This window comes from Protopterus annectens, chromosome 8.part1, assembly GCF_019279795.1.
Source record: "Protopterus annectens isolate FY-2018-M chromosome 8.part1, PAN1.0, whole genome shotgun sequence".
Classification (NCBI taxonomy): domain Eukaryota; kingdom Metazoa; phylum Chordata; order Ceratodontiformes; family Protopteridae; genus Protopterus; species Protopterus annectens.
Window position 1 is genome coordinate 535,445,590 of NC_056742.1, and position 14,341 is coordinate 535,459,930.

The 14,341-nt window shown below is 39.7% G+C and overlaps 1 protein-coding gene across 1 annotated transcript in view; it reads right to left on the reverse strand.

Annotated features, from left to right (window-relative positions):
- The window catches only part of EDC4 (enhancer of mRNA decapping 4), a 2,017,057-nt gene that overhangs the window by 547,250 nt on the left and 1,455,466 nt on the right, over window positions 1–14,341 (reverse strand). Inside the window, exon 19 of the mRNA XM_044082055.1 lies at window positions 9,842–9,994. Within this exon, the coding sequence (XP_043937990.1) occupies window positions 9,842–9,994 (153 nt within the window). The remainder of the gene's footprint in view (window positions 1–9,841; window positions 9,995–14,341) is intronic.

The following is a 14,341-nucleotide window of genomic DNA, read 5'->3' on the forward strand; positions in this document are numbered from 1 at the left end:
GGGCACCTTTTGGAAGGGATTGTTTCACTTCCTTATCCTTGTCCTCTTCCCCAAGATTTATTACTGGTTTCGATTTTTGGAGAGGAGGGGGATAGGCCACCTTTTGGAAGGGATTGTTTCATTTCCTTATCCTTGTCCTGTTCCCCATGATTTATTACTGGTTTCGATTTTTGGAGGGGAGGGGGATAGGGCACCTTTTGGAAAGGATTGTTTCATTTCCTTATCCTTGTCCTCTTCCCCAAGATTTACTACTGGTTTCGATTTTTGGTGGGGAGGGGGATAGGGCACCTTTTGGAAAGGATTGTTTAATTTCTTTATCCTTGTCCTCTTCCCCAAGATTTATTACTGGTTTAAACTTTTGGAGGGGAGTGGGATAGGGCACCTTTTGGAAGGGATTGTTTCATTTCCTTATCCTCTATCCCAAGATTTATTACTGGTTTCGATTTGTGGAGAAGAGGGGGATACGGCAACTTTTACAAGGGATTGTTTCATTTCCTTATCCTTGTCCTCTCCCCCAAGATTTATTACTGGTTTTGATTTTTGGAGGGGAGGGGCATAGGCACCTTTTGCAAGGGATTCTTTCATTTCCTTATCCTTGTCCTCTTCCCCAAGATTTATTACTGGTTTTGATTTTTGGAGGGGAGGGGGATAGGCCATCTTTTGGAAGGGATTGTTTCATTTCCTTATCCTTGTCCTCTTCCCCAAGATTTATTACTGGTTTTGATTTTTGGAGGGGAGTGGGATAGGGCACCTTTTGGAAGGGACTGTTTCACTTCCTTATCCTTGTCCTCATTTATTACTGGTTTCGATTTTTGGAGAGGAGGGGGATAGGGCACCTTTTGCAAGGGATTGTTTCATTTCCTTATCCTTGTCTTCTTCCCCAAGATTTATTACTGGTTTCGATTTTTGGAGGGGAGGGGGATAGGGCACCTTTTGGAAGGGATTGTTTCCCTTCCTTATCCTTGTCCTCTTCCCCAAGATTTATTACTGGTTTCGATTTTTGGAGGGGAGGGGTATAGGGTACCTTTTGGAAGGGATTGCTTAATTTCCTTATCCTTGTCTTCTTCCCCAAGATTTATTACTGGTTTCGATTTTTGGAGGGGAGGGGGATAGGCCACCTTTTGGAAGGGATTGTTTCATTTCCTTATCCTTGTCCTCTTCCCCAAGATATATTACTGGTTTCATTTTTTGGAGAGGAGGGGGATAGGGCACCTTTTGGAAGGGATTGTTTCATTTCCTTACCCTTGTCCTCTTCCCCAAGATTTATTACTGACTTTGATTTTTGGAGGGGATGGGGCTAGGGCACCTTTTGGAAGGGATTGTTTCATTTCCTTATCCTTGTCCTCTTCCCCAAGATTTATTACTGGTTTCAATTTTTGGAGGGGAGTGTGATAGGGCACCTTTTGGAAGGGACTGTTTCACTTTCTTATCCTTGTCCTCATTTATTACTGGTTTCAATTTTTGGAGAGGAGATGGATAGGGCACCTTTTGCAAGGGATTGTTTCATTTCCTTATCCTTGTCTTCTTCCCCAAGATTTATTACTGGTTTCGATTTTTGGAGGGGAGGGGGATAGGGCACCTTTTGGAAGGGATTGTTTCCCTTCCTTATCCTTGTCCTCTTCCCCAAGATTTATTACTGGTTTCGATTTTTGGAGGGGAGGGGTATAGGGTACCTTTTGGAAGGGATTGCTTAATTTCCTTATCCTTGTCTTCTTCCCCAAGATTTATTACTGGTTTCGATTTTTGGAGGGGAGGGGGATAGGCCACCTTTTGGAAGGGATTGTTTCATTTCCTTATCCTTGTCCTCTTCCCCAAGATATATTACTGGTTTCATTTTTTGGAGAGGAGGGGGATAGGGCACCTTTTGGAAGGGATTGTTTCATTTCCTTATCCTTGTCCTCTTCCCCAAGATTTATTACTGGTTTCAATTTTTGGAGGGGAGTGTGATAGGGCACCTTTTGGAAGGGACTGTTTCACTTCCTTATCCTTGTCCTCATTTATTACTGGTTTCGATTTTTGGAGAGGAGGGAGATAGGGCACCTTTTGCAAGGGATTGTTTCATTTCCTTATCCTTGTCTTCTTCCACAAGATTTATTACTGGTTTCGATTTTTGGAGGGGAGGGGGGGATAGGGCACCTTTTGGAAGGGATTGTTTCCCTTCCTTATCCTTGTCCTCTTCCCCAAGATTTATTACTGGTTTCGATTTTTGGAGGGGAGGGGGATAGGGCACCTTTTGGAAGAGACTGTTTCACTTCCTTATCCTTGTCCTCTTCCCCAAGATTTATTACTGGTTTTGATTTTTGGAGGGGAGGGGGATAGGCCATCTTTTGGAAGGGATTGTTTCATTTCCTTATCCTTGTCCTCTTCCCCAAGATTTATTACTGGTTTTGAGTTTTGGAGAGGAGGAGGATAGGGCACCTTTTGCAAGGGGTTGTTTCATTTCCTTATCCTCTTCCCCAAGATTTATTACTGGTTTTGATTTTTGGAGGGGAGGGGGATAGGGCACCTTTTGGAAGGGATTGTTTCATTTCCTTATCCTTGTCCTCTTCCCCAAGATTTATTACTGGTTTTGATTTTTGGAGGGGAGGGGGATAGGGCACCTTTTGGAAGGGATTGTTTCATTTCCTTATCCTTGTCCTCTTCCCCAAGATTTATTACTGGTTTTGATTTTTGGAGGGGAGGGGGATAGGCCTTCTTTTGGAAAGGGACTGTTTCATTTCCTTATCCTTGTCCTCTTCCCCAAGATTTATTACTGGTTTCGATTTTTGGTGGGGAGGGGGATAGGGCATCTTTTGGAAAGGATTGTTTAATTTCTTATCCTTGTCCTCTTCCCCAAGATTTATTACTGGTTTAAATTTTTGGAGGGGAGTGGGATAGGGCACCTTCTGGAAGGGATTATTTCATTTCCTTATCCTCTATCCCAAGATTTATTACTGGTTTCGATTTGTGGAGGGGAGGGGGATAGGGCAACTTTTACAAGGGATTGTTTCATTTCCTTATCCTTGTCCTCTTCCCCAAGATTTATTACTGGTTTTGATTTTTGGAGGGGAGTGGGATAGGGCAACTTTTACAAGGGATTGTTTAATTTCCTTATCCTTGTCCTCTTCCCCAAGATTTATTACTGGTTTTGATTTTTGGAGGGGAGGGGCATAGGCACCTTTTGCAAGGGATTGTTTCATTTCCTTATCCTTGTCCTCTTCCCCAAGATTTATTACTTGTTTCGATTTTTGGAGGGGAGGGGGACAGGGCTCCTTTTGCAAGGGATTGTTTAATTTCCTTATCCTTGTCTTCTTCCCCAAGATTTATTACTAGTTTCGATTTTTGGAGGGGAGGGGATAGGGCATCTTTTGGAAGGGATTGTTTTACTTCCTTATCCTTGTGCTCTTCCCCAAGATTTATTACTGGTTTCGATTTTTGGAGGGGAGGAGAATAGGGCATCTTTTGGAAGGGATTGTATCATTTCCTTATCTTCTTCCCCAAGATTTATTACTGGTTTTGATTTTTTTCCAAGTGCAAACCCACTCCTGATGTCCCCTCAAGCTGAATAATTGTCTGTTTGTAATACAGTATGTCTTTCTTTCTACAGTGCAGGGAGGGGAATCATAGAAGCAGTACATAGTGCTTATTGTCAGACTGTGCTTTTCAGTAGGTTTGTTTGCATGACTAAGTGGCGTTTTGATGAATGTAAACATTCTTAAAAATACAGAAACATATATAATTTAAATGTTAATCCGTGAAACACATTCCAGCATTAATAATGCTTATATTATACTGCTGCGGTTTGTATCCCTTTGAACATTTGCATTTCCGTTGTGTAAAGGGGTGGATGCAGAAGAAATGATTTTTCATAGCCAGCCTTGTTTCTCAATTTCCTTTTGAATGTTGGCACCCCACAATTCCATTGGAGTGGGTAGGGTTACACGACTATGTATGCAAATTTTAATGTTAATCAGTGTACAGATTTTTGGCAGGTTGCACCTACTTTTCATGGGCCTTTGCCCAGATTTTTGATGTTTCCAGGTTGAGAGGAATGTACATCACACACCATCATTTTTACTTCCTTCTTTCCATTTATTGTATTAACAACTTCTCTTAACAAAATTTGTAATAAAATACTTCCTAACTTTTATTTTGTATATTCCTGATAATAATACTTTCATAATCTTATCACATCTTAATTGCATTACTTTTACAAATATTTTATAATCTGCATAATTTAATATAATCGGTCTCCAATTACTTACATAATTTTTCTCATTTTTTCCAAATATATTTTGCTAACCCTTTACATATTTCTTTGCACACAAAAAACTCTATCAAACCATTCAAGACATTTGAAAAGATATCCCTTTGCCACATTTATAATCTTTTATATATTACATACCTACCCTTATCTTTGACACTACTGTTATTGCAACTCATTCAAAACAAGTTTTTCTGTAATATCATTGCCAAGATAAAGTATTCACTTGAGTTATTTATATAACAGAATTGTGAAAATACTATATGTGTGCTCATGTTATGATAAGTTGTTAACTTCTATTAAGTTTGAATTATTCTTTTTGTAATGGACCTGTTCTTCCAGGCCTCCGCTGAAAAAGGACATGTGTACAGTCGGTCTTTCCTGGTAAACAAATGTAAAATAAATAAATAAATAAAATCAAAACCATCTGTAACTGAAATAATGAATACTATAAAGGAGATAAAGCAATTAGAGGTGGGATCTTCAGAAAATGGAAGGAGCATCTTAGAAATAAATACAATTTGTGGGAATAATACATAAAGAATACTGTTCAGGAGGAGTAATGTTTATGGGCAAGCAAGAACTGAGCAATTTATTTAATGCTGAAATGAATAATTATTAAAAAAGAAATGTATATGTAATGCATGAATATAAAAAATGTTGACATGGTTTAATTTCTTTTCTATTAACGTGTGTGAGCCTATGTCCTAAGTGACAATTTAATCAAAGTGTTAAGAATATGTGGATACCCCTGATTTCTTCCTTTAAATAATACTTCTGTTTAAATAACTGGTCTAGCATGTTTTTCTAGCTCCTATTACATGATTATTTTCCTTTTCAAAATAACTCCTACATCCTTTTCATTAACTATAATTCAAGCTACAAAGAAGTCCTTTCTATTCTCCTTAAACATTATTTACCACTGTGTCAAAGAACTACAAAATCTTAACACAACTATATAATCCTTCTAGAACTGCTGTACTTCTAATTCATCTCCCCATCCTAAAAAAAACTTCCTATTAACCTTTTTATTTCTTCATCCTGCTTTATAATGTTTTTATTCTCAAACAGTTCACCCCACACTGATAACTACCGAAAAAATGGTTGTAACTGTACCTCCACCTACTTATTTCACACATTCAGATAACAAAAAAGATCAATTTCAATTGTATCCCAACCCTTCTGTAAGTTCAATGGCTTTTACCCCATAAATGTAACTTTTCTCATTCTTGCACTTCTCTCATCCTGCTACAATCTTGTGCTATCTTTCCAGTAATATTTCTTAAATTACAATTAAAAATCTCCTGTCACTACTACTTTTGCGTTTACTGTTACATATTTTTTTACTTCTTGAAACAATCCTCTTTCCTTCATTTCATGTAAACATATACAGCGCTATAAGACTAAAAACTTAATTGTCCCACCTAATATCTATTACAATGGTCTTAACTATACTAGACAGACAACCAACATGTTTATTTTATTCCGACAGCGGATAGCCGAGCCTGAGCTATGTTTATGATCCACACTCCATACACTCGTCCTCCCCATAGTTTTTCTATTTGCATTCGATCTTGTTGCAAAATAAATCTTATACCCAGTAGAATAATTATATCTATGGCCAGTTTTATGCACCATTCTAGAAAGATAATTATTTGTTATACTATTTACAATGAGAGGCAATACACGAAAATTACTTTCCTTTTTTTTCTTAACTCTGGGTGAAAGATTTCAAGTTTCCTTTACCTTACTCTACTCCTTTCTCCAGTGGAGCATTTTCTTCCTAGTTTTCTGTTTCTCTTTCCTCATCCACTTTTGACTGCATAACTTCTAAAACGTCAAACATACTTCTTAACTCTATATTTGTTTCTTGGTGATTTGCCTGTACACTAACTTCATTCTCTTGTACAAAACCTACTTGAACATATTCACTCCCCTCTTCCTTATCCAAAGCACTTTCTCTGCCTTACTGTGTAATAATTACATTTCTGTTGGTTCTAATTGTCACTTCCCTTCAACGGTCTCCTGTCTGTCCTGACAAACCCAAATGCCCTTATTTTCCATACTCAGCACTCCGATTTTTTCTGCTTATGACCCCCCCCACCCAAAAAAAAAGTCTTGACCTAAGTACCTTAAAATTCCTCTAAAACCAGCAGATAATAAAATTACTCTAGGTTTAATTACATTACTTTCAACAACTAACTCCCATTCCAAAGAAATCTTTCACATTTTGTTTTACACTCTTCCTACTGCTTCACACATTTCTTTCTAAACATTTTTAACATAGGTTCATAGGTTCATACTAGGCTATCTGCCCAAGGGCATTTATAAGCCTAGCCCATAGTTATTTGGCTTTCGCCACCCCTTTAGTTTGAATAAAACTATGCCCATTGAATAAAACTATGCACATCCATTTCTTCTACTTCGTTTGACCTAAACTGTAAAAATACTCAACTCATATTTTGCCCTAAAAAATCATAAGCAATCCAAGGAAAATTGTGCTCTTTTTTCAGACAGAAGTCATTAAATTTTGTTAACCATAAGTCCGATTCAAAAGTCACATAGCAAAAAGATTCCCTACCTGGATGTATAAAATATCAAGCATCTTGGGCAGTTAATCCCAAAGGGAAAAACAAAATTGTCCCAAACATAGTAGGTATTGAAGAATAATTTTTCGTTCTCATTATTACCTTTGTCTGTTCCTTGTCTTATTTTGTACCTAAATTCCTTTGTTTTCTCGCAGTTACTGCTGCATATTGTTTTCTGTTATTACAAAAGACATTCAACAGTTTTTATTTCTTGTGTATTTATAGACATGATTTCCTCCTCCCCACCAAACACTCGGTCTGCCATCTCACACCAGGATATCACAGAGTCTTTATACATATCTTCTTTTTTGACACTAATTTTTCATCCTCTAAACCTTCATACATTTCTGTAATTACAGACTTCTGAATTTTGCCTTCATTCTCTGAAACAGGCACATACTGCTTATTTATAATAATCACAGCAGAATTACTTTCTTCAGCTCCATACTATGCTTTCAACTGACTTTCCACCACATATTCACATTCCAGCTGCCCAGTTTGCAGCACAAAACTCTTCAATCATGCTTTCTGTCTTCACTTCTGCCATCATGCCACTCCTTCAAGCCACGCCCATGCTAGGAACAAGCGTGATGCACTCAAAAAGAGTGGGGGAGGTATATCCAGTAACCTATACAAACTTCCCCTAGTCAATATGAATACCACCACAGGCCTCCCCTGAAAATAGGCCACTGGCCTACTGGGACTAAACCTGGTCTTCAAAGTGTAAATAAAGAATAAAATAAAAGCTGCATTTCTAAGCCAGTGTCAGTACCCCAGTGAAATTGTTCTACATTTCCTTTTGTAAATGTAACTATGTGCAGGCGTTTGCCTGGTCTAGATTTTACTTTCAGATAAGTCTGTAGATGAAATAAAATACTCTGCAATCTCAAATTTGCATTCTACAAAGACTTCCAGAAATTGTTGTACAAGGTTTTGTAGTCAAATTACAAATGAGCCACTTTATCACAGGCACATTCACAGAACTTCATATTTCTACATTACTGCTAACAGGTCCTCTTCTATACACACATTTCTGTTTTGCGCACATGTAAATTATTTTCCTTTTTTAACACTACATGTAGGACAGGGCTCATGTGCTCTGAGGTAGCCAGAGCTGGGAATTCTCGGGTGAGGAGAGAACCCTATGGCCTATTTCTGTCTGTGAGGGAACCCTCAGTCAGCACATCTGCTCCGCGGTGAGAATATGCCCTTGCTTGCTGAATTCTGTTAGGTTCACTGTGTGAGCTGCATACAACAGCATGGAATCCCCATCACTCCAGCTCCACAGGGTAAACACCTATTAAGCCCACTAGGTGTCACCCATGTGGCAAGCCACAGCTGGCTCCCTCCCTTGGGGATAAGCAATCCAGCAACAGCCACTCATCTCTCATCGTGCTCTGACAATTTCTACATGCACTTAAGTGAATATTTCAACTTTGGTCAACAGCAACATAGTCAGGGATTTATGCCTCTACACCACAGAGATGGCTCACCGGTAAATCATCTTGACTTGTAAGCAATTGGTCGGTTTGCTTCAAAACCACAACTCCTATTTCCTTTTGAATGTCAACCACTGGCAATACAACTGACATACTCATATTTTATTTTAATGCTAAAGCTACTGTGGCTAATTCTATGAATATTTCAAAACTCATGGTAGTTCTGTTGCTAGACTACACCTTCTTTTAGTAGCTTCTCAGAGACATAATTACCCCAGGCAAATGAACTTTGCCAGTGTAGTGTGTGCATGTCTTCTGTCCTTAGCACTTGCAAAACTGATTTTCTCTGGATCAGGTTTCAAAAAAATATCAAAAACTTCTCTAAAAATATCAGTAGTACAGGATTTTGCACCCCTTCTCTTCAAATCTCTTTCTCTCTTTCCCCCTCCTTTCCGGGAACTTCCTTGTTTCTGCCTCTCCTAACTCATACATTCCCCCTTGTACTTACTAAGCTAATTATAAAAAATGTATTATTTTGTTTCCTATTTGCTAGCTTCCTAAGATATAATGGCTTCTCAGTTTTTCTATTGAAATGTTTCCTTTTCTAGTCTGTATCAACTGTAATGTTCGTCACCAGTATGTACTACCTGAAATGTTATGCTCTAAACTGTATGATTTGTAAATATTGTAATCTGATCTAAAACCTATTGTAACCTTGTTTCTGGAGGTTTTCTCCCAGGGACTCCATTGAAAACGGGTCATCTTGGCCCAATGGACTATCCTGATAAACCAACTGCAAATAAATAACTAAAAATAAATAAAGTCATCTATCTCTGTTTAAAACACTTTGCTCTGGAGTTAATCTATAAAGTCTAACTATTTGGTTTTTAACGACTAGCTGAACATGAACTGGATACCCATTAGTTGCACGCATGTATTTTAAAGAAAAAACTAACTTCCTGTGTATTTTTTTCAGATCTATACTGAAAAAAAGTGTTTTCACACTGAGATAGCTTAAAAACTGTATTTGAAGAAAAAGAAGCTTTTGATAACTGAGAAGGATTATACCCTCATTTGTGGCAAACACAGTTCGTGGTGTGGATTACAAGAAAACAAGTTGGGTGGCTAGCATACATTATGAGAGAGCATTACCAGTTACTTATTCTATAGACATTTATGGTGTAAGAAATACATTCAAATAAAACTAGAAGATTTTGCTAGGTCATCCAGAACTGATAGTAGAATTAGGCAGTTCCCTTAGTTTTATTGGAAAAGCAGAGTTAATCTGAAAAGTAGTATGGAATTTAATATTAGACATTATAGTTGCATTTCCACAAAGGAGAAGGGCATGTTTAAGTGTGGTTAAGTGCAAATGGAGTCAATTTATTTTTTGAGAGGCAAGTTCTGGATTTCGGACATTCTGGACATAGTAGTAGTTGAAAGCACAATAAAAATTGTAGAAAAAAAAAAACAGGACAAATAACTGCAATATTTCAGTGTTCAAACTACTGTGCCAAAAAGTCGAAACAGTGCACCAGTCTGCAAGACAAATTTATGGTACAAAAACTTACCTTTCTTCTTTCTTTCCTCTTCTCTTTGGTTTTGGAGAAGCTCGAGGAGACACTCTTGCTTTCCAGTCCTTAACTGGGAGTCGCTGGGAAGCTCCTTTGGCACCAAAACTACCTGAGGTGGAAGCGAAGCTGGCAACTTCATCATCATGGTCACTTTAAAATAAAAAAACAAAAAAAGTACAGTTCATTAAGTAAACTTACCATAATACTGTATGTTCGAATAGTTCACTGTTGCAATAACTTTTAGCCACATGGGACACATTTGCCAAGGATCGGACATTCAACCAATATACAAAAGTTTTATTTGGTCACCTTCCACGTGCCCATAGGTCTACTGCAGAATAAAATACAGAAGGTGATCTATTGGCGCCCCTTCCCAAAGAGCCCCAGAAGTAACAATAGCTATGGTGGCATGAGCCTTGAATGACTGAATGGGGAGTTTCTCCATGATGGGATTAACAAAAATGAATAAACTTGACAACCATTTTTGAAAATCTCTGTACAGAAACTTGAATTCCCTTTTTCTTTCTCTCAAAGGAGATAAAGAACTGGTCAGAATATCCGAAGTCCTTACTCCTGTCCAAATAGTACCCAAGCTGCCTGTGGACATCCAAAGTATGAAGAATTCTTTGCCTCGTTTTTGGACTCAGGAAATAACATGGGAAGACTGATGTAATGTAAATTCAAAAACTACTTAGGGTATAAATGAAGGGTTTGTTTGTAAGGATATCCTGTCCTTAAGGAAGGGTTGGACAGATATAAGAGCTTGCAAATCAGGGTCTTTTTAGCCGAAGTCAGAACAGTAACCAAAAAACCTTCTATATTAATAATTTTAAGTCAGCCTGAACAGCGGATTCAAAAGGTGCAAGGGTTAGCTTTTCTGGAATAAAGTTAAAATCTCATCATAGAGCCACCTGGATAAATATGTTAACACCCATTTCAGAAATTACTTTACTTGGAAAAAAGAAGAAAAGGGGAATCCAGGTAGAAAAGCAGACATGGCCAAAAGATGCACCCTTTTGGAAGTGGGGTTCCTATACAACGAAAACGCATTTTGTCGAATGCGTTTTTGTCGACACCTAAAGAGCGAACAGGCGAAGCGGCTGTTTAGCGAATTCTTTCCCTGGGAAAGACGTCGCTTGACCGCTTCGTTGTTTTGCCATGTTCTGCACTGTAGTGTGGTCTCAGGGATTCCCTTGTCCGGTACAGCTCCTGAGCGTGAATGTGCAACAGTTACTGACATTAGGGTTAGGGTGCAGGTTAAGGTAAGTGCATATGTATGAGAGTGTTTCCTGTTTTTTTTTTTTTTTTTTTTTTTTTTTTGCATTAGATGTATGGTTGACTTTTGTGTGTATGTGTTTTCAGCTGTTTACTTTTGTTTTGGGGGGGGGGGTAGAATTAGGGTTAAGGTAAGTGTGTATGTGCTTGAAACTGTTTACGTAAATGTGCAACAGTTACTGACCTTAGGGTTAGGGTGCAGGTTAAGGTAAGTGAATATGTTTTAAAATGTTTACTTTTTTTTTTTTTGAGTTAGATGTATGGTTGAGTTGCGCGTGTATGTGTTTTCAGCTGTTTACATTTTTTTTTGGGGGGGGGGTGTAGAAAAAGAAGTTATGTACCTACCATAACGTTCCATGTTAGTTGTCTTCATCTCGCCTTCTTTCTTGCTGGTTGGGATCGGAGCCGATCCTCGGCTCCGACTCGGCCATCTTCTATAGCTCGAGAGCTGTTTACTGGCTCGAGGCTACCCCTTATCCCATGATGCCTAGCGATAGCTACCCAGATCTCGTTTGAAATAGCTAACCCCAAACATAGCCAGAGAATAAACCTGTCCAAACAAATAGGTTGAGAATACCTGTCATACTCTCTAAGTCAGTACAGCAAACAAACCAGAGAACACTCAGCCAGTGAAAACAGAACTCCTCTCGGTCCAAAAGGACAGGGGGACGGAGGGTGGGACGCAAGAAAGAAGGCGAGATGAAAACAACTAACATGGAACGTTATGGTAGGAACATAGTTTCATAGTTTAGTACTAGGCTATCTGCCCTGGGGCATTTGTAAGCCTAGCCATAGTGATGTGGCTTTCGCCACCCCATGAAATGGTACAAAAATGCACAGAATAGATTTAGAATACTGTGCCTCTGTCTAGTAGTGACACAGTGAAGGTCCCCTTATATAATAGAATTAGTTTACTGTGCCCCTGTCTAGTAGTGACACAGATGTGACCCCTGGGGTAAACTTACGATCTCCCATCCACTCATCAAGATTTCTCTTGAAGAGAGTTAGTGAGGGGCTCTGCCTAACATGAACTGGGATTCTGTTCCAGAGCATGGGAAGCCTCTGGGTTATGAATCTATCCCTCCAGCATGTCCTATTCATAATTGTGCCAAGGTTTAAGTCTTTAGCTCTCGTGGTTCTGATGGATTTGGATTTTTTGAGGTGGAGCATGTCCATCAGTTCCTGACTGGACATGGCCTTGTACGTCAGGCACAGATCACCTCTGAGCAGGCGGTATGCTACTGAATAGAGCTGGAGTTTCTTTAGTCTGGCAGAATAAGACATATGTTGGAGACCCTTGATCCTCTTGGTGAGGTACTTTTGTGGTCTCTCCAGCTGTTGCAAATGCCGGGTGAGGTACATACCAAATGGGGCATTGTACTCAATCGTGGGTCTGATGAGGGAGGAGTATAGGGGTACAATGACATCCTTGGGTCTGGATGTGAATCCCTTCATGATACGGTGTGCAAGGTAGAATGTCTTTCTAACCACTTTGGCAACGTGGGTGTCAAATGAGAGGTCGCTGTCGACTTGGGTCCCTAGGTCTCTGATTACTTTTTCCATACTCAGTGGGTTGCTGTCTATGTAATAATTTGTGGGTACTTTGTTTTTCCCAAAGGGGATGACTATACATTTTTTGGCATTTAGTTTAAGGCCATGACTCCGGCACCAGTTGCGTTTCTGTGAGGCCTTTTTGTAGGATGTATGTGTCCGCTGGTGTATCGTCTATGGCGCCTAGTTTGCAGTCATCTGCAAACTTTGTCAGCCACAACCCTCCCATGTTTGCTTTAACATCTGAGAAATAAATGCCGAACAAGAGGGGTCCCAGGACAGATCCCTGTGGGACACCACTTGTGACTGGCTTTGAGTCTGACATTGCTCCAGCGATTTTAACTTTATGGGTTCTGTCCTTTAGCCAGTTTGCAACCCATCTAGTGACATAAGGGTTTATATTTAAGCTGCTGAGCTTATCAATGATGCCTGAGTGGGTATTGTGTCGAAGGCCTTAACCAAGTCCAGGTAGGCTGTATGGACTGCTTTGCCCTCATCAATGGCTCTAGTGACTGTTTCGAAAAAGTCAACCAGGTTCAAAAGGCAGGATCTGCCCTTTACAAAGCCGAACTGGGTGGGATCAAGTGTCGGTAGGTCCCCAATGTCTCTGTTTATGAGTTCCATAATGATTCTTTCCATAGCTTTGCAGACCAGGCTGGTTAAGCTTATGGGGCGGTAGTTCCCAGGGTCTGTAGAGGTACCCCCTTTGTGGAGTGGGACCACAGTTGCTGTACGCCAGTGTTCAGGTACATATCCTGTAGTAAGGCTAAGGTTAAATAGCATTTTTATGTGCGGGTTTAGCTCCTCTTGGAGTTCACGTAGCACGCAACCCGGGATACCGTCAGGTCCCACTGATGCTGTGTTTTTAGCTTTGCTGAGGGCGGCTCTCACCTGGACATCTGAGATGACAGGGAGATTACATTCAGCTGGGATAAGTATTTCTTCTTTTGGGGGTGAGGGAGGGGAGAAATTTACACTGAACCTGTCAGCCAGAATGTTGGCAATAACTGTGGGTTCAGTGTATTTTTTGTTGTTGTGAACTAACTCTGAGCATATCTGAGGGTTTCCGCCCAGGTTTCTAACATAGATGAAGAAGGCTTTGTGGTTATCTTTAGTGTCCTTAGCGATTTTTCTCTCAAAGTTTGCCTTGGACGTTTTTATGACAGAACGTAGTTTTCTGCTAGTGTTGATCAGAGATGTCTTCCCTTTATGGGATTTTGCTCTATCGTGCAGTAGCTTCCTTCTTTTGTTATACAATTTGTTAATGGCCGAGGTCCACCAGACAGGACGCTTGCCTTTGGTGGAGAGGGACTTGGATTTATTTGGGATTGCATGATCCATGCATTCTTGGAGATGTCCATAGAAAGCATTTTTGAAGGATTCAGCACTGTGGGATGTGGTATCCACTGGCCCAGTGTGCTTAAAGGATACCATCTCAGTCTTAAGAAGAGTGAAGTCTGCTTTTGACAAGTTTTTCACTGTGGTCTTTTGTGCTGGGGGTGGAGGTGGGATATGTATATCCAGGGTGATTAGTTTGTGGTCAGATCTCACTAGTGAGGGGTATACCTCCGGTGTGGAGCATTTTGTCCCCATGTTTGTGATGATCAGGTCTAGTATATTATCTCCCCTAGTGGGAGAGGTGACTAGTTGTTCCAGTGCATTTGAATTTAT